Genomic DNA, 27,612 nt, shown 5'->3' with positions numbered 1-27,612 from the left:
CGCAATCTGCATTTGTTTGGTTGCTCACAGGGAACGCCAGTGACCTTCATCTTCGATGGGAGTAGCAATGAACTGATTCCTAACTGAGACCAGTTTCCCAGGGTGCCTGGGGCAGTGATTTTGAGTCTCAGAGAGCCTCCTCTGCAGAGAAGCTTTCCAAATACTGTATCATTATGGCATGTGAACCATTTATTGAACTTTGTAGACTGATGCATTTTTTCAGTCCACACTGTAATGAGGCAGCTATGATTATGATCACCTTGTTACCACTGATGGGTGTGATTTGCCTGCTGAGATTCTAATCATGATTTCTCCCAGGAGCCCACCACTTGCAGCAAAAGGTGATGGCTGCTAATGTTTAGCGTAGCCGCTAATATTAAAAAAGGGCTATGAAATCACTCTTTGCTGTTTTCAGTGGGAGGATGAGAAACATCTGTCTTGAATGTTACAAGAAAAAAATAATATCTCAGCATGCAATTTCATGTGTGAATCTGTGGTAATCAGCAAGATGGAATGTGATCTCTTGGGGGAGATTGTCTCGTTCTCCAAAATGAGGCAAAAAGGGCAAAATAACCGTTGGGGGGTTGTGAGTAATGGCTTTGTAACACCTAATGTATTCCATTTTTCTATTAGCCTTTGGTTTATCTTGCTATTTTTCTTTTTTTTGGGGAGGGGAAATAACCACATGCCAGAATGTGGTTGAATAAAGACAGTCATTCATGTTGCAGCACGTTATGAAAATATCCTGGAGAGCCTAAAATAGTTCAGAGAGGGACTGAGAATAGCCGTGTCTATGGCTTCGAAGCCCCAGTAAAAGTCAATGGGGTCACTCATTTTGATTTCGCACAGATCTACAGTGAATGTAAAGCCTTGAAAATACAGTGATAGGCGCTAGATTAGAATCGGATGGGTCCCTCACTTCTCCTGGGAGTGCCACACCCCCACCCACCCCACCCCAGCTAAAGAGAAAAATTTAAAAGTAATGATTAAATTGACTTTTTACACTTGTTTTAATGATCAGGAAATCTTCTAGAGAAGGCGCACCTCATCCCAAGAAACAAGGAGTTTCCAGCAGGACTGTGCAGGGTGAGATCCCTGCTGGATCCTCAGTGGAAAAAATTATCCTGGCTATGCCTTTTCTGCCGTGCTTGAAAAAAAAGAAGTCCCCTGTGCCTTTAGGCAGGAGTATCTTTCAAAAACACACCCCACCCATCCAGCAGAACTACCAGGCCTTGCTGGAGAAGTGCTTGAAGAACAAAACCTTGTTCACAGATGACAACTTTCCTGCTCACATCAGCTCTATTGGAACGGGAGCACTGCTAAAGAAACTACCCCGAAATCTACAATGGAAGAGGCCACATGTAAGTGACTTTCAGTGAATACTCTAATGCAAGAGGAGGATTACAGCTGATAGCCTTCAATTAGTGTTAGCATTGAGCAGACTACTCTTAGGCTTTAATTTAGGTGTGCCTTAATGCCTCCAGAGATTACACTTACTGTATGAGCTGTCACTTTGGAAGCTGGGGTACAGGGCGTTTCATAATTGCCTTTGAAGCATTTGTTGCCCAAAATCATAACCAGACTCACTCAGTTTATATCCAGTAATGCATGGAGCAGGCAAGGAGAGTAAGCAAAGGGAGCAGGGGGAGCTGGTGTCCTTGGAGCTCACAGCTCTGATGATCCCACCATGATTTTATGATGACAGTTCTCATGGTGATGATCCCTCTCCCCAGAATTCAAGATCTTGACCTTTTAGAAGATTTCTGAGTTTCTATACAATTCTTAGCTTTTGACACCTCTTCTATGGACCACATACTCTTGTGATGCTGGAGGCTGCTACTTTCAACGTCAGCAGCAGGTACCTTATTGTCTTGCTGGGCTGTTTTTTTTTTCCTGCTTAACTGTTTAGTCTATTCTTTATTGTACTTAGAAGCAGTCTTTTTGCAGCTTTCAAGGTTGAGCTTCTGCCACAGTCAGTAATTGGACACCAATCAGTGAGTTGTTTTTAGTTTCGAGACATCTGTTTTCTACTTGTGCCCATGTTTCCAAGGCCTTTGCTGGTATTCCACACTTAAACTGAACATCACAAGAAGAGACACCTGGTACTGAGCACTGGCCACAGAGCAAGTTCTCATAACAAAAGGATAAGAAGTCTAGGAGGCCAGGATTGGGGATTGGCACGGTTAGATAAGGGCGGTTAGCTCTGGCCTGTTACTAGCAGTGGCAGTTCTGTTCTTACTGAGGCACTGAGCAACTTATTGACAATCAGATCTTCCTGAAAGCAATGTATAGAATTATCTGTGTATTTCAGTAGCACTGACTCCTTATGTTACCATGTCTGTAAGGGAATTCTGACAGGTAATAGCAGATAACATCTCCTGAGCTAAGTTACTTTCTAGCTGTCGTATTTTGTCTAATTTAACCAATTTAACCAATAGAAGGGCTGAGTTTCTGCAAAACTAATGAAAATCACTGTGAAAGTAAAGGTACCTTTACAAATTGTGCAGGAGAGCTCAGGAAAAGCAGCTCTGGTTCTCAGAGTTTCATATGCAATTTGGTCTCACAGATGGTTTGTGTTCACTCAGAATCTGCAGATGGAGGAAGAGTGCGGTCCTCAGGGGCCTGAGCTGGGTTGTGCTGGGCACTATGGCTGAGGCAGCTATATCAGCGTAGAGGTATTTGGGAGGGAAGGGTCAACATGAGTCTTGGCCTCTACAAAGCCCTTCAGGTGTCCCTCCAACCCAGAGATGTTGGAATGGACTTGAAACCTCCTATGTCTCTCAGTCCACCATTCTGCTGCTCTAAAACTGCCTCGTGAAGAAGGCTGCCATTTGCTCTGAATGACAAACTTAGTCCAGCAAAGGCTCTCTGAGGATGGATGCTGTGCATCCTGCAGTCCCTGCGCTGCAGAGGAAACTCTGAGATTCTGCCATTCAGCCTGCAGGCTGGTAGCTTGCTGCATCTATGACTGATGGCCTGCAAACTGAATACCCAAATTCACCAAGGATGGGGCTCGGTGTCTAATTACTGTAACTGCCTTCTGAAGGTTTGCTGTTTCTCAGCTACTGCCTGAAGGGGAAGCCAACAGTGTGAAAATTAGCTTGAGCAATTTGTGGGTCATTAGAGTGAAACGTTAAGTTTGACACTTAGGTTATTAATTTGACCCCAGAGGCACTTGATAGAGGAAAAAATAACAACGTAATTTCTCTCTGAACAATTATTTACAGACCTAGTCTTGTCACAGCAACAGGAACTTTGTGTAGCAGCCATCAGTTAGTCTGTAGCTTGACTGTCGGTCAAATTATGGAGACATCAGCCAGGTTAGGTGAAAGTTTGAACAGTTATGCTGTGCCATTGTACCCTCTTTTGGCTGAAACTTGTCAGTAATTGCAGATGAGCAGGTCTGGCAGGTCTGAAGGGTTGTCTTCTCAGTGAGGTGTTTGTGGAGACCCATGGTGTTGCATCTGAGCACCAGTGGCTTATGTCGGAGACCAAATTCAGTATAGACCAAGCACAAATGTGTGCCCAGGCTTGTGTCAGGTTAGCCAGAGCATATGGTAGCACTAGAGTTATACCTGAATCAGAACAATGTCTGCTGGGACAAAGGGACCCTAAGTATTTTGAAAGCTTTGAACAGGCAGAGGGAGTGTTTTCTGTCACATATTCATGAGGTTTTTACATCCCGGACTAGGAACTCACTGTATTTCCCATCCTATGAAATTCAGAAAGTCCTTGACTTCAAGCTAAACCAGCTCATATCACTGACTGGACTCTCTCCCTTTTTTTTCTTTTTGGTTGTGTGCTTCCCAGGCTTTGCACAGAAGTCCAGTATTTTATGCTGCAAACAGAAAGCAACTTGATCTCTGCCAAGGATTGGTGGGTAAGGAAGCTCCTTTGTATAAATATCTAAGTATTCTTATACAAGATACCATTTTGTGTGGAATTTGACTGTATAAAACTTCATATGGAAATAGAAGGCGTGTATATCCTTATCTCTTAACTTGGCATGGTGTGGATGAAGCAATCATTAAGACGGGATAGGCTCAGTAGAAAACCTGTCAAGCTTTAAGGTGGGATTTGAGGGGTGAGAGGTGTCTCCAAAAGCTGAAATTGCCACTTTTTGTGTTGCTTCTGTGCATGCTAATACTGCCGTAGGAAATGATCCTGTGCTTTTACTGGTCTGTAATGTTGCTGCTTGACAACTGAACAGAGGCCACAGAAGCAGGAAAATCTGAGGCTTTTGCTATCTTTGTACCTAAGGCTTAGTGTGTGTTCTCTTCTCAGCTTTGCAGTTAGAAAAATATTTTTTATGCCCATGTTACCTAAAGTAAAAGGATATATTATCATCTGCAAAACAAATAGGGGCAGGACTAAATTAATTTTTAAGTGCTTTAAGCCCTTAAACACAAAGTTTGATAAGTAGTCTTGCATGTGAGATCTATTGGAAATAATGTTTCTCTTCTGAAAAGTTGCTGTTTTCAAAGAAAAAGGGAAAAGGTTTTTTTTTTTAATAGTGTGCCTTTACAGAGAACAGAAAAAAACACACACACAATGTCAGTAAAGACCGAGAATGTTTCCATTGAGAGCTATTTCTTGCTAAATTTCTTATTTAACCAAAGAATATCCAAATAAAAAGATCATGAGAGAATACTTAGAAACTAATCATGGTTTGGTTAAGTAAAGCACCTGTCTGGATCATCTAATTTTCTGTGTGTAATTTGTTATAATTGTGAAGAGATTGGCACAACAGCTCTTCTGCTAGGATCTCGGTGGTGTTCCTGAACTTGGCTGACAACTTTCACTTTTCAGCCAACTGCATGTGTCCATTTGTCTTGGCGCAGAGAACTGCTGGTTCCTGGCGGCCCTGGAAGCGCTGACGTTCCACCAGGACATCCTGGCTGCAGTTGTGCCACAAAACCAGAGCTTTGAGAGGAAATATGCTGGCATTTTCCACTTCCGGGTACATCTGCTCCCCCAGATCAGAAATCCTGTCATGTTTTGTGTCACACCCTTAGATAATTTGTACACAGTTCCCCTTGGCCAGGTCAAAGTGGCCAGAGGGTATCCTGGACTAGAGAGTAGCCCATCACCCCTCCCACAAAGTACTGCAGGCAGTAGATCAACTACAAGCCAGTCTGAGGATATACCTCCTCTTGGCCCTTCTCTCCAGCTGTGCCCTAGCCCTGTTTTAATCCAGGCAAAAGTCTTTCTCCATAGCGGCAACAGTCAACAGGACTTGAGCACATCTGCTCCAACCTTCTACCCCTTTGCCCAGCTCTTGGTGCGACTCTGCCACCCCGCAGTTAGGAACTCCTTCCTGGAAGCCCAGCTGTGCCTAATTTCCCTGCTTAATCCTTTTACACCTGATACATGCTTTGTTTTCTCCTCTGTTTTGACCCTCTGAGTTGGGTCTGTAGGTGAGTCAGCCCATCCCACTGACCCAAAGCAGCCCTCCTCCCAAGGCAGTTCGTCCTGTGCCCACAGCTAAGCTATCTTGCCTTTCCTGTTGTTTCAAGGGGAGGTCCCTTCCAAGGGAAACATCAGCTCATTCCTTTCCTCTGACAGTTCTGGCACTTCGGTGAATGGGTTGACGTGGTGGTTGATGATCGCCTGCCGGTAAACGAGGCCGGGGAGCTGGTCTTTGTTTCCTCAGTCTATAAGAACGTGTTCTGGGGAGCCCTTCTGGAGAAGGCATATGCTAAGTAAGTGACTCATTCCAAGTTATGCAAATAGTCTCTCTAAAATATGTTGGTTGGTGCCTACACAGTTTGTTCTTGTTTATAAATGCATCTCCTAGGCTTTACCACATTTGGAGTGTAGTAAATGGTTCTCATCTTTCTATTATTAGATAATAGCTACTGCAGTGGCAGCTTTTGCTATCAATCCAGGCCCTTGAGTTTAAATCCAAGAGTTTAGGAGTAGGCATGAAAACAGACCTGTCCTAGGGGGTTGTTTCCTGAGTGTTATTGCTGTTTAGAGTGTATTGGCCGGGGTGATGCCTTCTTTGTAAATACTGCAGAGGAGTGGAAGGCCACAGATAGGGATTTTCAAAGGTGAATGATTTCTGATGCCTCCTTTGATGTATTATCAGCTTGAGAAACCTCCAAGGAGTTTCATTTTGGGGGTCTGCTGAAGCATTGTACTTTGTTTTTGCTGAAAGTTCCTGCTCTTGGGTCCCCCAAAGCTGAGGCACTTAACAAGTCACGTGGCATAGTGAGAATGCTGGCTTTTCACCAGGGTGTTTTGTCTAGAGTGGTTTATCAGGACTAAGAAGAAAGCAACGAAGCATAACTGCTGGAGTTTGTTAATATTGAGCTGAAATAATCTCTGCAGAGCAGGGAAAAATCCTAGGTAACATTGAGAGAAAAGTCACAGCAAAGGAAATAAAGTTCAGTTATTTTCTTTTGGTTTTAGCGTTAGAACAAAAAGATCAGAGAAAGCTGCACTGCAATGGTAAAGAAAATCAGATTGGAGATAGTGTGCCTCTTGAGGGACTCTTAGATACGGCACGGTGTCTGGTGATAAATTCAGGCAACATTTGCTAAGGCAGATTTATCAAAGAAGTAGTGATGGGTGTGTTCTCACAACTGTGCAGGAAGGGATGACTGAGCGAAGAGAACCTTTCAGATTATGGCCCATCTTGGAGGCAATTTGCTAGATTCCACTATTCCTAAATGCCAAAGATTCCCCTAAAATTAAACATGAGTTACAGCTTTCCTTTTACTTTTGCAAACCTTTATTGTATGTTTTCATTGGCATGCTGTTCTCAACCTATCCTCTGTGACTATAACCCCAGGAATCTATTGATATGTTTTTTGCTAGACTCTATGGCTCCTATGAAGATCTGCAGATTGGGCAAGTTTCAGAAGCCTTGGTGGATTTTACGGGTGGTATTAATATAAGGATCCGGCTTGCAGCAGCTCCTCCTGATCTGTGGGATATCTTGACAAGAGCAACCTACAGCAGATCTCTCATGGGCTGTCAGACACATTTAGGGGTGAGACTCGGAGTGACATCAAGTGGCTTCCACAGCTAAAAGCCTTTCCAGACCTGCTTCCCTCTGCTCAGCTAGTCATTGTGACTCAAAAAGTATCAAAGCTGCCACACATGACTTTCTGTAAAGATTACATTCTTCATGTTAAACTTTTCACATGGAGTGATTCCATGCTGCTCTCAGTTCTCTGTTGTTATGTTTAGGAACTGGCTTATCTATCAAAGAACCTCTATTAAAAAAAGGATCTACTGTATTTTCCCATTTTTGTTAAATAGAATAAGATTATAGCTAAGATAGAGAAGTGTGTAGTTCAGAACATGAATTCAAGTCTTGGCTTCCAAGCCTTATGCACTTCAGCTTTTGGGAAAACCTACTATTCTGAAAATCAAAACCTAACCTCCTGGACTTTTTAAAAGTGAAATGATCTCTAGCCAAAGATCCCCAATTTAGGAAGGGACCTTCCCAATCAACCTTCCAATTCCAAGCATACTTTTTTTTTGGTTCAAGCCATTCTCTCTTTGAGAGTCATTGCTTATACAGGTACAGGTCTCTGGTATCGATATGAGACTGCCATGTAAGTAGGGCTGGAATAAAAGGATTATTTTCCTTCTGTTTCTCTTCCTTGTATACAGGCAACAAAGGTCCTGAAGAATGGGCTTGTTGCTGGCCATGCCTACACAGTAACTGGTATTAGAAAGGTAAGACTAGCCCTAATGTCCTGTGTCCAGGTTTGTTTGGATGTTAGCAATTTTCATTGCAGTCATAGGTTCAACCCTTAATCAGGGCCACTGCGGTATCTCCTCCTCCAGTGCTCTTCTCTTAGTCTAAGGCTAAAAGAGACTGCATACTTTGTAAAGATTCACTTTCAAGTGTGTCCTTTTTAGTATCGTGACCTTGATGTAAAGGACAATGGTTATAAATCAACGTATCTCTAAGGGTTCATGGGGCTCTGCTGAGACCATCGCGTACAAATGCATCTTAGCTATTAAGTAGGAAAGGACTGGCCTTTGGGCATGCTAGGAGGATGAGCTGGACCCTCTTGGGGTACGTATGTATGCTGCCAACAAAGCCCCTGGTTGGCCTTGCTCCCTCTTCTCCAACCATGGCATCCCAATTCAGGAGGCACTAATCTATGTGGTCACCCCTTGGTTTGCATTGTGCTGTGCCATTGCACTGAGGTAGGAGTTAGCTTTCACAGTAGTACAGTCCTGCCTCCACATAAGCACAAAATGAGCAGATGTTGGAAAGGAAGAGGAATTTATGGTCAAGCCTTCCAATAGGAATCTGTGAGGTTTCTGGTTTCAGTCATAGAACATAAGATAAAGCATCTTAATCTCTTTGTTGCTGGCATTCAGAGTTGCATGTTCATAGATTTTTATCATCATACTTGTTGGAATCTGGGAGAACAAACAATCTTTGTTAATATCTGACATAGTACAGTGATATAAACCAGATGAGAACTGCTGAGACGTTGGTAAGCACAGTGTTACTGTTTTCTGCAGGTGACCTGTCAATATGGGCCAGAAAACCTAGTGAGACTGAGAAATCCGTGGGGAAAAATTGAATGGAAAGGAGACTGGAGTGACAGGTGAGTTTAAAAAAGGGAAGATCTGATCGTAAGTGCGAGGAGAGGTTTCTTGGAGGAAAGATGCTGCCACCTTCAGGCATGAATTAGTGCTGAGAGCAGCATTAAGATAAGTAACGGTTGCTTTCATGGACCCTCTGGTGTCAAAGCAATGACTCCATAGATTTGTATTTCTCCAGCAGATAGTGCTCACATAGTTGGGCTCACTTCACACATGCAGCTTCAACAAGCTCAATTCTGCTTTTCCATTCACTGAATGCCAGAGGAAACATAATATGAGCATCAGTCGCTGACCATGTTGCTGTGATCTGGATGGCACGCAAAGTGACAGATAGCTGTGAGGAGGCTCTAAACAAACAGCATGTTTCAGGGCACACAGCCCTTTATCACAGGACGGACTGTGCAAAGTCCTCCATGGGCTGCAAAGTGTTAGAGTTGGGTGGCTGCAAAGAAGTCCTCCATCCTATCTGTTTGGGAAAATACAATTCGGTAGGAGATCAGAGGAAGCAACTAGTGAGGTAAATGGGCCCTATATTTGCATCTGTCTGAATGTTTTGATTGGAATCCGTGAAAGACAGGGGCTTGCAATCTAGACCACAGGCAACCATAGACTTGTGTCCTATTCCGCTTTGAAGTGGAGCATGTTCCTTCCTTCCAAACTTCATTTCATTCCATGTACAGACCCTGCTTGCTGAGGCTTGGGGATAGGGAGGAGGGAAGAGCATAGGGAGGTGTTGGGAATGTGAGTGACTTTCACCTTGTCTGCAGAGCAGTAACTTCTCTGATGCGTGTCTGTCACATAATGACAACATACCAGCTGTTCCTGTTGAAGAGCATAATGAGCAACATACTGTAGGCCTGTCTTTTAAACGACTCCCAGCTGCCTCTTGTGCTGTCCTAGTCATTCATTCATTATGCCAAACACTCTTCCTATTATCTCTCCTTTGACAGAAAATTAACCAACAAAACAGGTCTAGATTTTCATATTTTAAATACTTGAAGTTGTGTGTGGAAGTGAATGGACTGGCTGATGGAAATGGAGCGTTTCTGGCTTCTGCTGGAGAAAACTGGACCCAGAGTGCCTGTGGAGAGTCTCCCGTGGCTGAAGGCATAGAGAGCCTGTGTTTAGTGGGGGAGAAACGTGGAAATATGTGGGGACAGGGATTTGGTCTCTTTTTATAAAGCAAAGCTATGTACTCTGGCTTGAATTTGAGGCCACATTTGGTTAATCCCCTCGTGTTTTTGTCCTCAGCTCTTACAAATGGGAGCTGCTGAGCCCGAAGGAGAAGATTTTGCTGAGGAAAAAGAAGGAGGATGGAGAATTCTGGTAATGGCACAGTTTCACCTCTCCCCTCTGCCAGTAGCTCTGGGGCTGTCTGGAGATGAAGCAGCACATTGCCACTTAGGTCGAGGTGTATGTGATTTGCTTTATAACAGCTTGTGCTCGCTTTTTTCTCCTCCTCTGCTTGACGATATGAGAAGCAGTAGCAGTGCTGACACAGAAGAGATGCACTGTTCTTCAATGGTAGGAGTAAGGGAGAAGCAGGACACTGCCAGGTCTCCCAGGGCTGCTGGAGACGTGGGCAGCTTTCAGGAGCTTTTGTCCTGCCTTTTGTTTATAAGATAGCTTTGGGAAGCTCTTGCTTGCCTTGTTTGTTCGTGGCTTCTCCGCAGCTTCTGCCACGAGGTGGCAATGTTGTCGCCCGTGTCGTTTCACTGTGGTCCTTTTGGTGGCAATATTATTTTAATCTCTGTGCTGCTATCGTTTGCTGAAATTTTAGTTGTGCGTTTGCTACTGCTAGATGCTGCTGTTGGAGCAAACGCTCTCTTCTTTACTGCCTAATAAAATATGAGCGTTACCATATGTAACACAGAATGGTGCAGCTTCGAAGTTCCCTGCTCCCTTTCCGTTTCTTTTTGTAAGCCATATGGACTAAACTAAACTGCTAACAAGATGTCTCTTGGCACTCTTTTCCCAGGATGTCTCTGCGAGATTTTAAGATTCATTTTGTAGATCTGATGATCTGTAAATTAACTCCAGACCTGATGAGCCAGGAAGATGGGAAGAAGTGGATGTACTCCCTGCAGAGAGGGAGATGGGTTAAAGGAAGTACAGCGAGAGGAAGTCTGGGATTCTGCAATGGTGAGAGATGCTCTTTTGGATCAGTCTGGGGGAACAATGGCCTACTGCCTCCGTTACCAGCACCTTACACCTGTTAACACAAAATTGACAACAGAAATGTGCTCTTTCTGCTTAACCCTTCACACAAACATCAGAAATTAGCAGCTGAAGGACTTTGACTAGCTTCTGCTATCACAGAAGCTGCATCACTTGCAAACATAGGGCAGTGGGCTGGTTATGGCATGAAATGAGCTGCAGGATCTTAGGATCAATTGTCAACACTGAGCTTCTTTGGGGCATTAACCTTGTCTGTTAAAATTTGCATTCTCAGCACCTCCAGGGAGTGGTGTTTTAAGTAAAGTGAATGAGAAATGCAGAGGTTCAGGCCTTCTGGAAGTAGAGCAGGTAGGGTCTGAAGTCGGCTAGCCCATACACTGGAGGTGATAGAGGAGCAGTGATACATTTATAAACAAAATGAGCTCTTAGTTGCAGGTGAGTGGAAAAGTAGTTCCTTGTTCCTGGGCCTTCCTCCTGTCTTACATAATGGTTGCACTGCTAAACTTGTAAACTGCACCCTAAGATCAAATCCGTGTGGGGTCTGGAGGTCCAGACAACCTGTGACCTATTCAGTCCAATGCCAGGCATCATGTGGGAAGCTGGCAACCAATTTTGTGATTGGAAAATGACATCAAAACGTTTTTCTTGTTTTGCTTAGGCACCTTTTGGATGAACCCTCAGTACTGGCTGAATGTTTTACCAGTTGAAGACAGTAAGAAAAGCCCGGCTTCCTGCAATGTGGTTATATCCCTGATGCAGAAACACAGCAGCAAACACCGGAACCGAGCTCCTCACCTCTTCATTGGATTTTCACTCTACAAGGTGTGAAGAATTGCTTTGCCTTTCTTGCTTTCACCAAATAGGAAAACTTCCAGCCTCTCTAAACTGTAGAGCTTTGCAGACCAAGAGTTTTGCTGTGCAGGGGGTGATTTGGGCTCTTTTCTCCTTGCCTCCCCAGTCTCCTCACGCATCAGAGCTAGGGTCCCTCAGGCCCTGTGCCCCACTTGCTGCCTCTCTGGCATGCTGTGTGAGAAATGGTTCTTGCTTCAGGGCACACTGGGCTTTATTTTGCCCTCTCTAAGAGTATGTGCAAGAGCTGGGAGAGGGTGCCAGGAGTCCCCTTACTTTGGGGCAGGGAGAGCACTACCTTCAGGTTATTTCCAACCATGGTAAAATTGTGCTTGAGTAATGTTCCTAGTATGACGTGGCAGCAGCCCATGTGTGAATACTGCGAGTTCCCCGTGTATCTGGGGGTAAGTGGATATCACTAGAAGGAGTGAGAGTTCCCCCCCTCGGCACCCTAATTCTCTACTTATCTGAGTGCCTTGTAGAGCTATTCTCTTCCCTTGAACAGAGCCACAGCTCTTGCTGCTGTGAGTTTGCCCAATTACAGAGAGATGGCTGTGGGGAAGGGTTTTCAGGTGGAGGGGCTGAGGTTTCTGAAGGCAAAGACCTCAGCAGAATACATGTAGCTGCTTCCCAGCAATGATATGGCTATGTTGTGTGAGACCCAGAGGTCCATATCTGACAGGTGCTCTGTTTCTTTTCTTCCTGCAGGTGGACCTACAGGTGAGTCCATTGTCACCACTGTTGGCTGTCTGTTGGGGGACCTGGGCTGGTACAGCTGTTATGACAACACTGAAGGTGTTGTGTTTGCTTTTGTTCCTTGGCTGGCAGCTAGTAACAGTGTATTTGAGTTCATTGAGGCAGCACAGAAAGTCACTATTAATACGGAGCTATCTACTGAATCTTCTGAAGAGCAGCTGTATCTGGAGGGCTCAGTGGCTTTAAAAAGGGACGTTAGCTGTGTAGCTTCTGCACTAGGTCTTCAAAGGTGTTAGAAGTGGCATCAGTGTTTACGCAATCAGTACGTTGTCCCTGCTGCAGTTGTGGAATGGTGCCCCAGGGCTGTGTCTGAGCTGGACTTGCTGCAGCTCTCGGGAGCCAGGGCCGTGTTTCTGCTGCATCCCAATCTTGGGATGAGGTAGGAGCAGAGCTGGTGTCCCATGCAAGTCTGGGGTCTCCTGGGGTGGTCAGGTGCCTTCCTGGCTGGGGATGCTCTGGAGCTGACGCTACAGGTGTTTTCAGCTTCCTCAGGCCAGCTGTATTTCTAGCATTTTCTTTAGTCAGGAGCCTTTGGGATGTGAGGAAGGGCCTTGGAAGTTAAACCCTGATGTAAGTCCCAATTTTGGCCCTGACCTCAGAGGGCTATGTAAAACAGGGAAAGGTTTAGCTCTTTTTTTTATCTGTAAAGGGCATATCTTCCACTCTCTTATTACTCAGAACACCTCTTAAATGAGAGTCCCTTTGAATTTGGGCTGGCAAAGAACTAGTTTGGATGTGTGGTCAGGGCAGCGCAATTGAGTTCCCAGTAACTGTGTTTCCAGCACGGAAGGATGCCACTCCTTCCTGACTTAAATATTTTGGGCAGTATCAGGGTTACAAGTGACTTAAAATTCCTGGCAGAGGGGGTCCGAGTGCGCCCCTAGCACAATGCTGTGCTGTACTTGAGAGGGAATGGTGGCAGCCAGGACTTTAATTTCAGGTTTGTAGCAGTTGCCAAGATCAATACAGAGAGATGGCAAGCTGAGAGCATCTAACGTATTGGAACTACAGTCAACAAAGTATTGACTGGAATATAAAAACTTTAAATTTAACATAAGGGGCATGAGGAGTAACCCTGAACCCTTCAGAAGAAAGATTGCTCTATTAGTAAGAAAAATACTGGCAAAGGAAGAGGAATAGCATCTCCACTACGAGGCTGCAGAGTAAAATGGCTAAATGTTTTGAGGAACAGCCAAGATCAGAAGGTGACAGTGGTCTTAGCTAGCAGGATTATTTATTTGGCTTGTGTACTGGGCACTCGGTGGCATTAAAAATGAGTTCAGTGTTGCCTGTATCAACACTTTATCCATCCTCCTATTGCAGAAAAGTGCCTGCAGAGCAAACATCTGTAAGAGCCGAGAGTGCCAGGCAGATCAAGGACACATGCACAGAGTCAGAGCTAGGGATTAGGCTGCTCCTGCAGCATGCTCAGATCACGGGTGCTCTGAAAAATCCTCTGCTGCCAGATCCCTAGTGCAAGGGACAAGCTGGGAACAAAGTGCGTGGTACCTATGGGTTAGGAGGGGTTCCGGCTAGTGAAGAGCAGTCTCTAGAGCAGTTCCTGCCTGCAGTCATTTCTGCCAGTGTAGAAATTACTTTTGCAGTAGTTTAGGTTGACAGAAGCCAATTCTTTTCCCAGTCCTTGCTGCTGTTCCTTGCAAGTAGTATTATATTGTTGATAATGTTGCAGGAAGCCCTGTTCTTCGTCATTTTAGTATTGGGCAGGAGTGGTGCATATCCTGGGAGGAGACTGAGTCCTTTAGGCCCTGTTATCTGTAAAAAAACAAAAAAACCCAACCAACCAACCAAACAAAAAAAACCAAACCCAAAAAACCCCACTGAGGTGTGAAGGTAGGCTGTGTATACCATGCTTGTGAATTCTCCACATGCTTTTTGTCCATATGTTCAGCTGGTGCAGAACACATTTCTCTTCTGTTTCTTCTCTTAACAGTACCAGGAAAGCAACAGAAAGCTGCCTCCATCTTTCTTTACTCGACATCAGCCTGTGAACAAGCACCAGGTCTTCCTTGATGAGCGGGAAGTGACTCATGACTTCCACCTGGAGCCTGGTGTCTATGTGATTGTCCCATCCACCCTGGAGCCTCAGCAGGAGTCTGAATTCATCCTGCGTGTCTTCTCCAGGAAACATGTTCTTCGGTGAGAGGTTGCTGCCCCTCTGCCAGCACCTCATTCTTTGGGATGGTGGGATGGTCTAGTCTTTCTAGTCTAATGGGGGCAGTGTAAAGACTTTACTCTGCGAAAACCAGCACAGTCTTTTTTGGAGAGGCTGGCTGTGGGTTTTCTCCCCACCTTAGGGTGCTCAGTGGTTGAAGCACTGCTTTTGGCCTTACCCTTTAAAGAAGTGTTGAGCTGGGTCTACACAAGGGATTCTTGCAGCACACACACATTTGAGACTGTGGAGAACAACAACAGTTTTTAATACCCCATCAGTTTGCCAGGAGGCCCTGCTGGTGATGCTGGGATGGTTGCTTGTGCAGAAATGGTGCTTTGGAGACTTGAAATGCCAGCAGTCCCTGGGGAGCTGTATGGACACAGGGGCTTCCCTGATTGCAGCTGCAACACTGAGAGGAAAAAAAACATATGCTGCAACAGTGGGTTGGGGCCCTTTCTGCTGGTGAGGGATGCCACTTGTGATGACACAAACACACAACTCTGGGATATCTCCTTAATATGGCTGATTTTTTTTACATCTCCAGGGAAATGGGCGGGAACACCAGTTTCACCCTCTCTAAGGTGAGTGAGAATGAGGGGAGTGGGAGATCTGTTGTTCAGTCTTCTGCTCTGGGTGTTGGGTTTGCCCTGTGGAGAGGCTGAGTGAGACTGTGAGTGCTTGTGTTGGCAGCACTTTTGAAAGGGCAGCTTGGGTTTACAGGCAGAGTTCCTTGGACCATGTGGACAGATGCAGTCAGATGTGGAGGATGGGCAAATTTTTAGATGCCTTTGTTAGTTGTATTTTTGCAAACTTCTTTTAATGGCATCATCTTACTTGTTCTGCTGTCTTTCCTATTCGTGGCTTTTTTGGAGACTCCTGGTCCATTCTTGCGCTTTCACGCCTTGAAAGTTTTGAAGACAACACGGGACCTGAGCAGTACTGTTTCCATGCAGCAGTGTGTAGGTTGTTTTCCAAACAGTTGAGCTCAACAGCAGTGCATGCACATCTGTAACTTGTGCCAGGGAGTTTATAGCATAGTCTGTTCCCCTGGCATAAGCTGGGCCATTCCTTCTTTCATCTCCTCTATTCTCCTGTATAAAGGAAGGAGGACAGAGACCCTTCTGTCTTTCTTCTTGGCATGGAGTGACCCTCGTCCTTTGTTATTGCACAGCTTGGCAGAGGGGAAATGTTTCTTGCCACTGAGTGCTATCTGAGTATTTCTTTCCAAGAAATAGCATTTCTATGAGGCGGGGAGCTATCTTAGCAGTGGGCTGTGTTAGTGATGTAGCATTGATTGCAGTGGTGGGGAGAAGGTGGAAGGGCAGGGGATGAGAATGCAGTTCTGGGAAAGCATCTTTAGTAACTCTGTCTCGAATGGCGGTGGTTTTTTTTTTCCTCAAGTTAATGATTTTTATTTTTTATTTTTTAATATCTTAAAGGAAATTGTTGATAGGTATGAAGGCAAGATTTGGGAGGATTTCTTCACAAAGCATTTTGAACAGGTAAGTGTGTGCATAAGCTGCCAGGGTATACTCCTCCACAGCTATTCTGTAGCTCTGTGAAAGTAAAAGTATGTGGATGTTCAAGGGAGGTCTGGACATGGAAGCATGGGGAACAGAGAGGGGCCACGTGAGTTTGGGCTGTGTGTACAGTCCTGATTCCATGCAGCAGTTTTGACCGCAAAGCTTAGGAATATGTTAGCGTTGAGACAGGCGTACTTCTCTATGCAACAGAGTGTGAATGTCTGGAACTTAATGCCACAGGACGTTGTGGATGTCACAGTATCAACAGGCTCAAAAGGCATTAGCAAACTGATGGGCAGCAGGTCCATAAACAGATACTAAAGGACTAGGCAGGAACGTACCCTCTAAGATCCTTTTTCCAACAGGTCTGGGTGCCAGGGAAACCAGAGAATGGACTGCAGAAGCTGTCCAGGCTCGTGTCCTCTCCCTAAACATTAATTCCTATTCCTTTATTATTTTATTGGTGGGCTGTGTGGATCCATCTTACCCTTTAGGGTGTTCTTACGCTCATTGGGGAAAGTTGCCTATTAAAGAACACCCCCTGAAATATTGACACTTGTCTTGTACATCCTTCATCACAGTTTGATGGCAGTTAACTTGCTTTGAGAGGCAAAGCAAGTACTAGATGTCCCATCACCTCCTCTTTTTCACTGACTTTCCTAGTGGAATATGATCCTTATTGTGAAAGATTCTTTTTAGTGATCTCTCTGGCCTGATTTGGGATGGAATTGGCCTTCAGGGATCCCACTAACTATGATGAGGGATGGAAGTGTGTCACTTTTCAGAAGAGGTGGCTGTGTTTGTTTAGCAGCATACCCTGTATTTGGCAAATGTATTTTCACAATAACACATTTGCACTTTTGATTGATAGCAATATTTTGATGGAAGCTGTTACTAAAAACAAGTAATGCATTTACTTTTTGCCAGGTGTTTAAGACTTTGATTTTGAGAATGGTGTGGCTTTCAGCTGTGCTAGAAATTACCATGTATTGCGAGATGCTGGTCCTTTGCTGTCAGGAGGTCCAAGTACACACAGAGGCGAGCAGTACTGCCATTTCTCAATGCATTACCCTGGTATGCCTCAATGATCTGAAAACCGGCTTATATTTTTGAGAAGTGACGTTTAAAAAAAAATAAAAATCATCCTCCAAACAAACAAATGTCACAGTTTCTAAAAAAACCTGTAAACTTTAGTATAACGAGGAGGGGAAAGACTCTGCTTTGAAAAGTTTTGGGAGGAAGCATTCCAGAGTTTCCATCTTTTTTTTTTTTTTTTTGTAAATGATAAAAGGGAAATATTTGAAGCAGGTCTCTTGACAGTGTGCTTGATGGGACAGATGGCACCAGGGCTGAAAGGTTAACGGTCTGGATCTTCACTCAGTGTAAATCTGCAGTACTGCATTGATCTGTGTGGAGCCCTGAGAACTTAGCCCAGAGCAGACTGCAGCTCTTGCAGGCCGAGACTCTTGTCATATTCAAAGGGAGTCTTTTCTATTGATTTTCACACTGGCTGGAGTGGGGCCAGAAAGGCAGAGAATGAAGATGGGACATGCTGGGAAAACAAAAGAGGGTGAAAAGTGATTTAATACTTAAAAAAAAATAAGTAATAAAAATACCCTCTTCCTTATCACAGAATCCTGAAATAAATGCTGTTCAGCTCCAGAGGATCCTGAATAATATATCTTGGAGAAGTAAGTGCTGAGAAATAATGTTTCTCTAAAATAAACCCTCTTAGAGAAAAGCCCCAGCTCCTGTACCTGTTTCTTGAATTCTGGGAAGAGAAACTGGCTTGAATCTGACTGAACTGACTGTTCTGATGCCATGTTAGATTTCCAGAGAGAAAGAATTTGTTGGGGTGCGAATCAACATGGTAGAAATTTTATAAGCAAAGTTAATCTAGTTTGAATTTCAACAACTGAAAGAATGAGGGGGAAGAGCAAGCGTAGATACTGTGTGTGGATGCAGACTCTGAGTTTGACCTCCAAACTTGGCTTGACCTCAGCCTTGATTCTGAAACTGTATCTCATTTCACCTTGTGGCACTACCACATTCTTGGCAGTACCACCACTAGAAGGTGTAGAAAGTTAGCCTGGTCTGTAGGCAGTTATATGGTGGAAGGGGGTCTTGTCTTTACCTTGATGTGCCTGGTTCATGCCTGATATTCCTGTTTGCTCTTCCCTATTATGCATGCATAGGGCTGTTCCTTGCTCTGTTTGTTTTTGGGAGACAGGATGGAGATGCAGGTAGCCGGTGTAACTTATGCTTGTGAGAACCAAGTGAGCCCTGAGGTTGTCTCTCTTGTGAGGACTGTGACATCCACTCTCCCAACGGCAGCCCAGAGCACTCCGCAAGCTTGTAATTTGGTCCCTAGTTATAAATAATGTTACCTGGACAGTAGCGAGGTATTCCAGTGGCTGTTTTCTATTAACAACAGCAACGAAGTTACAGATATAATGATGAAGCCAGTTTTCCTTTCCAGTTTCTTCTCTGGTAACAACCCATGTGCAACACAGAAAATACATCATCCAGCCATTATAGGCAGCAAAGAAGATGAATAAAAGACTGACGCGATGCCTTTTCCACTTAGGCTGAATTTGACGTTGCTCCCTTTTCTCACAAAGGTGGACAAGGATAGCTATTCTTTCTTTGTAAAGTGACCCACCAGGCACTGTCTTATCTGTGAGAAGACTGTGTCGAACAGAGAGCCTTTATTTTTCATAAGTGATCAATTTTAAGATGTTAATTTAAAAATGTTCCAGTACTTGATTCATATTTACTAAACAGGGCTATTACAAGATTAAAACATCTTCACTTTCTGCAGAGAAGGGATTGGTGAGTTATGGTTCTGTCCCCTGCTCAGTGAAAGTCTTCAGACAATCTATAATCGTGATTTGCAGTAAGATTAGAGTCTATTTCTGTTACTCTTCATGTACCTTATGTATGAACGAGGAATGCTAAGCTTTGATGCAGCATCATGTTTTCAGTGATGCCTGTACTTTTAATTATATTAACAGAGCTGGCAGTGTATCTGTGAAAGAGAGAGAGAGATGCTTAACACAAGGGTTTCAATTAATCTTCGGTGCTGCTCCCCAAAGCTCCTCAGGTCAAGTGACTTTGCTCAAGGTCATGCAGTAAATTCTGTTTGGGATTACAGCTTTGGATGTCCTTTTCCTTCCATTTTCTCTAATAGCTGGAGATAGTGCACCATATTTCATTTCGTATTACATGCCTGCAGGGAGCTCATATTGGATTTTCTGAGACTAGTAGAATCCATCCTGTTGCCTCATATTTTTATCATCATAAATGATACATCTTCTCAAGTGGGTGTAAATTTTCACAAAGGCTTTGGGGCCTCAGCCCTCTCAAGTGAGGGGGAATTTTGTGAGAGCTGATTTTCCTGAGATGTTCAATGACTCCTCAAAACAACTTTATTTTTTTTTCCCCCCTCTTCAGATTTCCAGAGTTTTCACCTGAGTTTCAGTCTGGATGACTGCCAGGGTATCTTGGCACTCCTGGATGTATCCTTCTTCACATGAGTGATACTTCTGACTCATAATACTTCACTGGAGCATTATTTCTTAGGGCAGACAGGGTGTTACTGTGATTTCTTTACCACCAGGACATGGCCCTGCTTATTGAACTTCTGACCCTCCATAATAACAATTCAGTTGTGACAGAATGGAATTGGTTTGGGAAAGGGTTGATTCCTGCTGCCTCTGAAATCAGCAGCAAGGTTTCCACTGACTTTAGTGGGGGGAGGATCAAGCCTATAGATAGGCTTGTGGGCTAAGAAATCATTATCCTTATTATAATTGTGTGAATGTTAGAGTGGCCATGAGATTTTGGGTTGTTTGGGGTTTTTTTTTAAATGTAATTAGGTGCTCTCTGATGTTTGATTGAGATGTTTTAACCTTAATTCTCCCATGAAGCTGAATGCCTCTGGCACACTGAGTATCCAGGAATTCAGAGTCCTGTGGAAAAGGCTGCTTTTCTATTTGGTATAACAATAATTTGTGTATCCCCTTGCATTATCTCCCTGCTCGCAATCACTTTGCTGTCATCTCTTGGTCTGGGGGGGTTTGTTTAAAAACTTTTTTCCCCTCCTCCCAGGAAGTTTTCCAGAAAAAAGACACCAGCAGATCAGGGAAACTTGACCTTGTGGAACTGCATGCAGCTGTACAGGAGACAGGTGAGCCCACGGCACATATTGGCAAGTCTCATCCTCCTCCTCAGAAAGGCTGGAAAAAGTCTAGGGCTGGGAAACATTTTGAGAATTGCAGATAGAGCACAGGAGAAGTGGAAAACATCATAAGCTGCATGGTATTAACCATCTTTGCTTCCCTCTTTATCTGGGTAAAAACATCTGAAAGTTATTTTGCTATATGATGGGCTGCTTTTTGCTCCATTGTGGTCTCATGCTGACAGTTCTCTGAAACAGAAGTGTTTGTCTATTTTAGACCCAGTTTTTAAATCCCTTCCTGTTCATTGCTAATTTAATTTTAAAAGACTGTGAGGAGTTGTGTGGGTACATCTGGGAGGCCAGATCTAGCTTCTATTAAATTGCTACTTCTGCTGAAGATGATGGCTCAGGGACTGAACCTGCAAGTGGAGGACTTGCACAGAGGCAACACTGGTGGCAGACTTCATTAATATAGTGTCTGGAGATGGAAGACCGTACATATGGGTCCAAATACTGGACCAAGCTCTGTTGCTGTTACTAGGCTTTGAATGGGGGCTGTTGCTCAGTGTTACAACTTCTTTTGCAGGTTTGCAGTTTAAATATCACTCCTCTTTTTAGCGCATGGTTCACCCAGTTCCTCTGAGTCAGTGAAAGCACAGTGAGAAACCCAGGCAGAGCTCTGCTAAAGCCAGCTAAAATCCCAGGCCATGAATGGAAAATACTTTTATTCCTTGCAAATATGCTTGACATTGGGACTGATGCTTTCTGTATGAGCTTTCTCTGGCTTTTTCTTTTTCATCTCCTTTCCTACCCTGTTGCGGAGTATTGCTTTTAAACACAGCTGCTGTTATTACCCTCATATCCCATGAGCAAAGGATGCCCATGTGTGTATTTTATTCCAACGCTGGCAGGAATGTGAGTATAGGGGAACAGATCTGAACCCTTTTAAGTTTCAAGGAGGTATCTCCACGTAGTAGTCTGGTTTGGACTGGCTAATATTTGATAATCTTAAGGGAGGTTTGAAAAACCAAGCTGTTGGGGAAGGGCTGAAGACCACTTCGTTGTGAAAGCTCACAGCTCTGTGTACACCCCATGCACATTCAGCTGTGTACAGCTGGGAGTTGCCATCTCATTCTGATCCCGCCCCCCCCCTTTTTTTTTTTTTCCCCTTTTGATGAAGGCATTTCGCTCAGCAATGAAGTCTGTAATTTGATGGCAATCAGATATGGTGACCCTGACTTGAAGATCAGCTTTGAGAGCTTTGTGTGCTTCATGCTTCGAGTGGAGATCATGGGAGGTGAGGCTGGTGCTACATGGCTGGCCAGGGAAGCTGGGCTGCCCAGCTAAGCCCTTGCCCTTCTGATGCTGCTCCAGCTGGCAGTGGTAAGGTTAAAATTAGAAGGATTGAGTTTCTGAATAGACCAAGAGTCATCAATTTAAAGCAAGGGACAGATATAGAGGAAATCAAGCTTTCTCTCTTTATCTTTCCACCAGTCACTTTCTACAGACATCCAGGTTGTACATATCAGAGTGATTTAGCTCCCTGCAGGTTTGCACCAGCCTTCTGTATGAGGAGGCAGGCAAATTACAGATGGAGACTGCTCATTTTCCAGGAAGAAGGGAGCTTTGGAATATACCTGCAGTAGTGATGATGCAGAGCTCACCAGCTGATACTTAGTCTGTGAGCTAGTGCTGTAGACACTTCGCACGTGTCTCAAAACTGTAGTGGGTGAGGTTGGGACAGCCTGCGTTTTGACGTTTCACTGCTGGATGGACAGACAGTAACATGCCTGACTTTATTCTGCTGCTCCCTGTGTCCCAGCCCTCGGGCATCTTCCAGCAACAGAACAGAGAAACTCACATGCACTTCTGAATAGCCTACAAACTCTGCCTTTGAGGTTTTTCCTGGGACAGGGTGTCTTGGCTTGTGTTGATCTCTTGGCTATCAAGTTAATGCTCCTAATTTATTTCTTTCACAGAGGCCTTTCGCAACTTAACACAAGATGGCAAAGGGATATATCTCCGGGAATCTGAGGTAAAGCCTGTTCCCTGACTGACAAATGCAGGCTACTTCATTGCAAGTGACACTGCGTGTTTTGTTCTGTAGCCTTTAAAAAGTCATTTTTACCTGATCACTTACAGAGTAGGTTAGAAACAACAAGGAGCTTCAGGCTTTTAAGTCTTGTGCTTTATTATATTATCTGGGATTTTGATACTGTCCCTCACAGCATCCTTTTGAGCAAGTTGTCCAGCTGTGGGATGAGCGGGTTCACAGTGTGTTGGGTGAAGAACTGGCTGAAGGGCAGAGCTCGGAGGGTTGTAGTGAATGGGGCTACGTCTTGTTGGTGACTGGTCACCAGTGGTGTTCCTCAGGGTTCAATTCTAGGGACAGATGATCTGTTCAATATATTTATCAACTATCAGGATGCAGGAGTTGAATGCACCATTAGCAGGTTTGCTCATGATACCAAACTGGGAGGTGCTGATGACTCTGTGGAGGAACAGGAGGCCTTGCAGAGGGATCTGTATAGATTGGAGCATTGGGCTATGATTAATGGGATGAAATTTAACAAGTTGAAATGCCAGATTCTGCACCGAGGACGGAGTAATGCCAGGCACAAGTATATACTGGGAGAGGAGTGGCTGGAAAGCAGCCCTGCAGAAAGGGATCTGGGGTTGCTGGTTGGCAGCAGGCTCAAGAGGAGTCAGCAGTGTGCCCTGGCAGGCAAGAGGGCAAACTGCCTCCTGGGGTGCATCAAACACAGCGCAACCAGGTGCTCAAAAGTGATGATTATCCTGCTGTATTTAGCGTTGCTGCAGCCTCACCTTGGCTACTGTGTGCAGTTCTGGGGCCCACAACTTAAGAAGGACATAAAGATCCTTGAATATGTCCAGAGGAGGGCAACAAAGCTGGCGAAAGGGATGGAAGGAAGGCAAGTTCTGCGAGGAGTGGCTAAGGACTTTGTGCTTGTCTAATTTGGAGAAAAGGAGGCTGAGGGGCAACATCACTTCTCCTCGCAGCTTCCTGAGGAGGGGCAGTGGAGAGGGATGTGGTGATCTCTTCTCCCTGGTATCCAGTGATAGGACGCATGGGAATGGTTCAAAGCTGTGTCAGGGGAGGTTTAGACTGGACACTAGGAGACATTTCTTTATCAAGAGGGTGGTCAAACACTGGAACAGGCTTCCTAGAGAGGTGGTCAATGCCCCAAGCCTGTCAGCGTTTAAGAGGCATTTGAACAATGCCCTTAACAACATGCTTCAACTTTTTGATCATCCCTGAAGTGATCAGGCAGTTGGACTAGATGATCACTGTAGGTCCTTTCCAATTGAAATAGTCTAGTCTAGTCTAGCTATTGCTTTTTCTGGAGACAGAGTATCTCCAATGCCGCATAGTCCAGTTCAGTTGTGACTATTGCAGAGTGCTGTCAGGGATGGATGATGCATTCGACCTACTCTCCCCATTATTTTACAGTGGATGATGATGACGTTGTATTCCTGAAGTAATGCTGTAGAAGAGTGGACAACCAGGCCTGTACCAGGATGAGGAAAGCTGCCTCATATCAACTTTCTGCGAATGCTCAGCTCTCTGGTCTCAGCCCTGCAATTTGCCTCATATGAAAAATCTTCCCCTCAAGCAGACTTGACCTAATGACCACAGACTTGGTGAATTGAAGTTTTGCTAATTAATGTATTTACTCAGTCCTATTTCACTTCAAGCAACCTTTCTGAGAAGAGACTGCTGGATGCCAACCGCTACGGATGCACAGTGTGACGCCATGGAGCTGGGTCGCTGGGGTCACCTACTTAATGCTAATATTACGCTGTTATTGTTATAGGATGGCATACGTTGTAGTAGTGCCCAGAGGCTCTGCTTGGTGATGGAGCTCTTGAGCCTGGGAAAGAAGCGTCCCCTGCCCTGAGTGGCCTGTCACCTAATAGAAGAAACCCCGGTTCTGCAGCTGCTAGGCCCATGGTAGAGGGCAGGAGTCTGTGTGCTTGTGGGAAAGAAGGAGTAGGGACTCTCTGAATGAACACTCTTCCCCACCTATGACTTGTAAAGGCGATTTGCAAGCACTCAAACCATGTCTTTTGCTTTTATAAGTCAGCATAGCCCTCTTGAAGTGAACCTGTGTTGATTTGACCAAGTGATGAGCTGGGCCTCCTTTTTTTTTTTTTTTTCTTTTTTTTTTTTGTGGATGGAGGCTGTAATGTTTGCATATTTGTTTCAGAAAGGCAGTGGGTTTTCTCTGCAGATTGAAAAGTACAGTACAGTGAGAAGTAAATTGATCCCGTATATTCTTTAAGTCACCAGAGATCGGCAGGGAATGATAGAGGAGCAATCTGGTAAAACATTTCTGTATTTGTCAGTTACTTTTTATGAAGCAGGATGAGAGAGAGTGTGTGTGTCCTTTTAAATGACGCAGGCACATGTAAGTTGTAGCTAATGAAATAGTGGAAACTGGGTATGTAGCTGTGAACAGCGTTAGAGAACATCTTACCAGGGGGACTATTCACATCAAACTCTGTGCTAGAGTTACGTGATGCGTCTATCTGTAGGATACTATTTCACTTTCTTACCATTTACTTATTTGGGCTGGAGACTTCCACACTAAGTGCCTGTTACAGGTTGGTGCTTTGATATTTTTGCATTCCTGTGGACAGCACAATTGTGTCTCTTTTCCAGTGCACAGCCTAATCTGAGCACTGAATGAAGATATAATCAAAGACCATATTCTAATGCCTTTGTAGGAAGGAATTATATTAAGCTTGCATAGGCAGCCTTCCCTCTGGCTTTTTGTGACTTCTTAGGTACTTAATCTCATAAATATCCTTTTAGACTGCGTATCAGAATCAGGAATGAGGTGGATTGTGGATAAGAATGTAAACACGAGTAAAAGACTGAGCTCAGGTATGTGCTTAGCACTGCATTGAAGCCTGTGCAACACCATGAGCATATTTAGAGAGAAACCCTGTCGCGTATAAATGTTCCCAGTGAGGAGGCATCAAACAGTAAAAACAACAGTGCACTTTATTCCCCAGAACAGTCTGTTTCTAAACAGTATCATTTTCATACTGTTTTTACAAGAAAACTGTTAGAACCAGATAAATAGAGAGCTATGTTTGTACTTGTTTATTACAGATGAAATATCTATCATCTACTGTGAGTGGGCCTACTGTGGTGTCACTGGGAGCCACAGGGCTCAGATCTGCAACGCAGGGCAGGTTCGAGGGAACGGGTACGTCCAGGGCCCTTGAGCAGCGGCGTCGCAGCGCCGCCGTCCTGCCGGGCTCCCGAAGAGGCTCTGTTGGTAGCTCCCATCACAAAGCACGTGCCCTCTCCCAACTGTCGTGCCTCTGTTTCCTTTTGTCACTTGTAGCTGAACACGATGGTGCAAACTAAATTAGCCTGATTTAATTTGCACTCAGCTCAGTGGGGGATGTTATAAACACTGATTTACTGTGTGCAGGAGCAGCACTGGAAGGACCGAAAAGGTTGGTGGAGAGAGCGCAGGTCTCGCTTTTTCAGCACGCTCCAAGATGGTCCCTGGCACCCACAGGGATGGCCAGGGGGGGCTGCGCGAGTGCAGAGTGTTCACAGCAGAACTCTGTTGGACATGATGGGATGGAAATCTGTCAGTCCCAACTGGGTTTGTTGCACAGTGTGTGTAATCAGCTGAGCAAGAATCATTTAAGGCTAGGAGTATGCTGGACATAGCTCCGCCACAGCCCCTGTGCAAAACTGTGGTGCAGGACGCCCAGTTTCAAATTGCATTCATTTGTACACATTTTTTGGTTGGGTTTTTTTTTATATCAGATTTTGTACTTATTTACTTCACACCTCTTTAATGCAGAGCAATGTAATTGCAGGGAGATTATTTTGCTATTGATTACTTGATCCAGGAAAGAAACAGAATTCATCCATGCCATGAATCACTAAGCGTTTGCAGCAATAAACTTTATTGAGCCATGTGACTTGCTGTTACAGAATTGTAAAGAATGCTTTACTGGAATGATTATACCAAACCGTGTACAATTCAAACTGAATTATCTGGCTCACAATAAAATGTTTTTGGCAAGGGCACCTACTCGGACACTGTGAGGCTTTTATATTGCTAACAGAATAACGTTTTCTGGGCAATTCTGAAGATCTATTACTCCTCATTTACAATGTGCATTGTGGAAAAAATGGTCTAAAAGGCTGCTGAAGGATGCATTCGTTTGTAACCATAGCGTTTATAGAGATGCCGAGCTCTGCAGTGGGTGGTATTGCTCTAGCAGAAATGAAAGAAAAGTGGGGCTGCGGCTTGAGACTAGTATTGCTAATAAAGGTCCTTTTTGGAAAAGGCAGGTGCAAATAGCAAGAATAGCAAATAATAGCTGGAGTGCAAAGAGGAACGGGATGATGAGGTATACTGGAACAGTAAGACTGAGATGAAATTGAAAGGAACTAATCAACCCTTTGCAAACAAAATATTCAGCTAGAGCTTATTGCTGCAAGATACACATGCGCGTAGCTGGAAGTATTTCGTGTTTCCTGGATATAGTTGGTGCACGCGTTTAGAAGTCGGGGTGCAGCAGGTACCTGTCAGCCTTGCTGCGTGCATCCTGCCTGGTCAGGGCTTCTGTCCAGATGGCAACAGGACGGGCTCTACTCTCCATCCTAACAGGATTCAGAAAGGGGCTAAGACTTAGAGGAACGACAGGATGGCTGGAGTGGTCGTAGCCTCAGTGAGGAGCTGTGGCAGAGGCCTGACGTCTGGCTTCAGGTAAAAGCTGTCCTCTGGGGACAAATTACCCCAAGACAAATCACCCCAAGGTCATGGGGCTCTTGCCCTTGGAGGGCTAGGGATGACCACATTTGGTCCAGGGTTGAGATCGAGTATTTCTGCCTGTCTATTTCTTTCTGGGCAATCAATTAAAATTTGAAGGTCCGCATGCTGTTGAGGCACTGCAGTGTAGTTCTCCATCTGAGGTCACATTTTCACCGATTTTCCAGTGGGGCCAACAAGACTCCTGCCTTACCTAAAAAGCATGTTACAGTCCTCTGCTGGGAGGTACTATATTCCTGTGAGCGGGTGCTGCACAAACCACCATTGTGGCTGGCCAAGCTGTGCCAGTGGACTTTGACCATGCCACAAGATGCTCTGTGTGGAATGAATAATGTTGCTTTACTTTTAATTATTAAGCAGTAGATGTAATCCTAACTCCACGACCCATGAAAGGGACCCCTAAAGGGCAAGCTGTCGTTGCACTGGAGCCAAAAAATGAGGACTTGGAAGCTTTTAGAAGGAAAAGCCAGTTTCCCCGGGGCAGGCAGTGCCCAAAGGCTGGCCACTGAGCAGAGTCGGGGCAAGGTGTCCCAGTAGCGTGGA

At 44.7% G+C, this 27,612-nt stretch overlaps 1 protein-coding gene across 1 annotated transcript in view; it reads left to right on the top strand.

Moving 5' to 3' along the window:
- Positions 1 to 24,387, top strand: part of LOC134512631 (calpain-14-like) — a 35,612-nt gene extending 11,225 nt beyond the window's left edge. Inside the window, exons 3-23 of the mRNA XM_063328157.1 lie at positions 1,022 to 1,361; positions 3,811 to 3,880; positions 4,842 to 4,960; positions 5,566 to 5,702; positions 6,823 to 6,997; positions 7,627 to 7,692; positions 8,497 to 8,582; positions 9,832 to 9,906; positions 10,559 to 10,722; positions 11,417 to 11,582; positions 12,440 to 12,446; positions 14,315 to 14,520; positions 15,081 to 15,117; positions 15,976 to 16,038; positions 17,693 to 17,750; positions 19,513 to 19,577; positions 19,989 to 20,057; positions 20,170 to 20,248; positions 21,420 to 21,536; positions 22,219 to 22,274; positions 23,712 to 24,387. Coding sequence (XP_063184227.1) covers positions 1,022 to 1,361; positions 3,811 to 3,880; positions 4,842 to 4,960; positions 5,566 to 5,702; positions 6,823 to 6,997; positions 7,627 to 7,692; positions 8,497 to 8,582; positions 9,832 to 9,906; positions 10,559 to 10,722; positions 11,417 to 11,582; positions 12,440 to 12,446; positions 14,315 to 14,520; positions 15,081 to 15,117; positions 15,976 to 16,038; positions 17,693 to 17,750; positions 19,513 to 19,577; positions 19,989 to 20,057; positions 20,170 to 20,248; positions 21,420 to 21,536; positions 22,219 to 22,274; positions 23,712 to 23,738 — 2,182 coding nt within the window. The 3' untranslated portion in view covers positions 23,739 to 24,387. The remainder of the gene's footprint in view (positions 1 to 1,021; positions 1,362 to 3,810; positions 3,881 to 4,841; positions 4,961 to 5,565; positions 5,703 to 6,822; positions 6,998 to 7,626; positions 7,693 to 8,496; positions 8,583 to 9,831; positions 9,907 to 10,558; positions 10,723 to 11,416; positions 11,583 to 12,439; positions 12,447 to 14,314; positions 14,521 to 15,080; positions 15,118 to 15,975; positions 16,039 to 17,692; positions 17,751 to 19,512; positions 19,578 to 19,988; positions 20,058 to 20,169; positions 20,249 to 21,419; positions 21,537 to 22,218; positions 22,275 to 23,711) is intronic.
- Positions 24,388 to 27,612: the final 3,225 nt, after the last annotated feature.

Source organism: Chroicocephalus ridibundus, chromosome 3 (assembly GCF_963924245.1).
Source record: "Chroicocephalus ridibundus chromosome 3, bChrRid1.1, whole genome shotgun sequence".
Lineage (NCBI taxonomy): Eukaryota > Metazoa > Chordata > Aves > Charadriiformes > Laridae > Chroicocephalus > Chroicocephalus ridibundus.
This window is presented reverse-complemented; position numbering and strand designations above follow the sequence as displayed.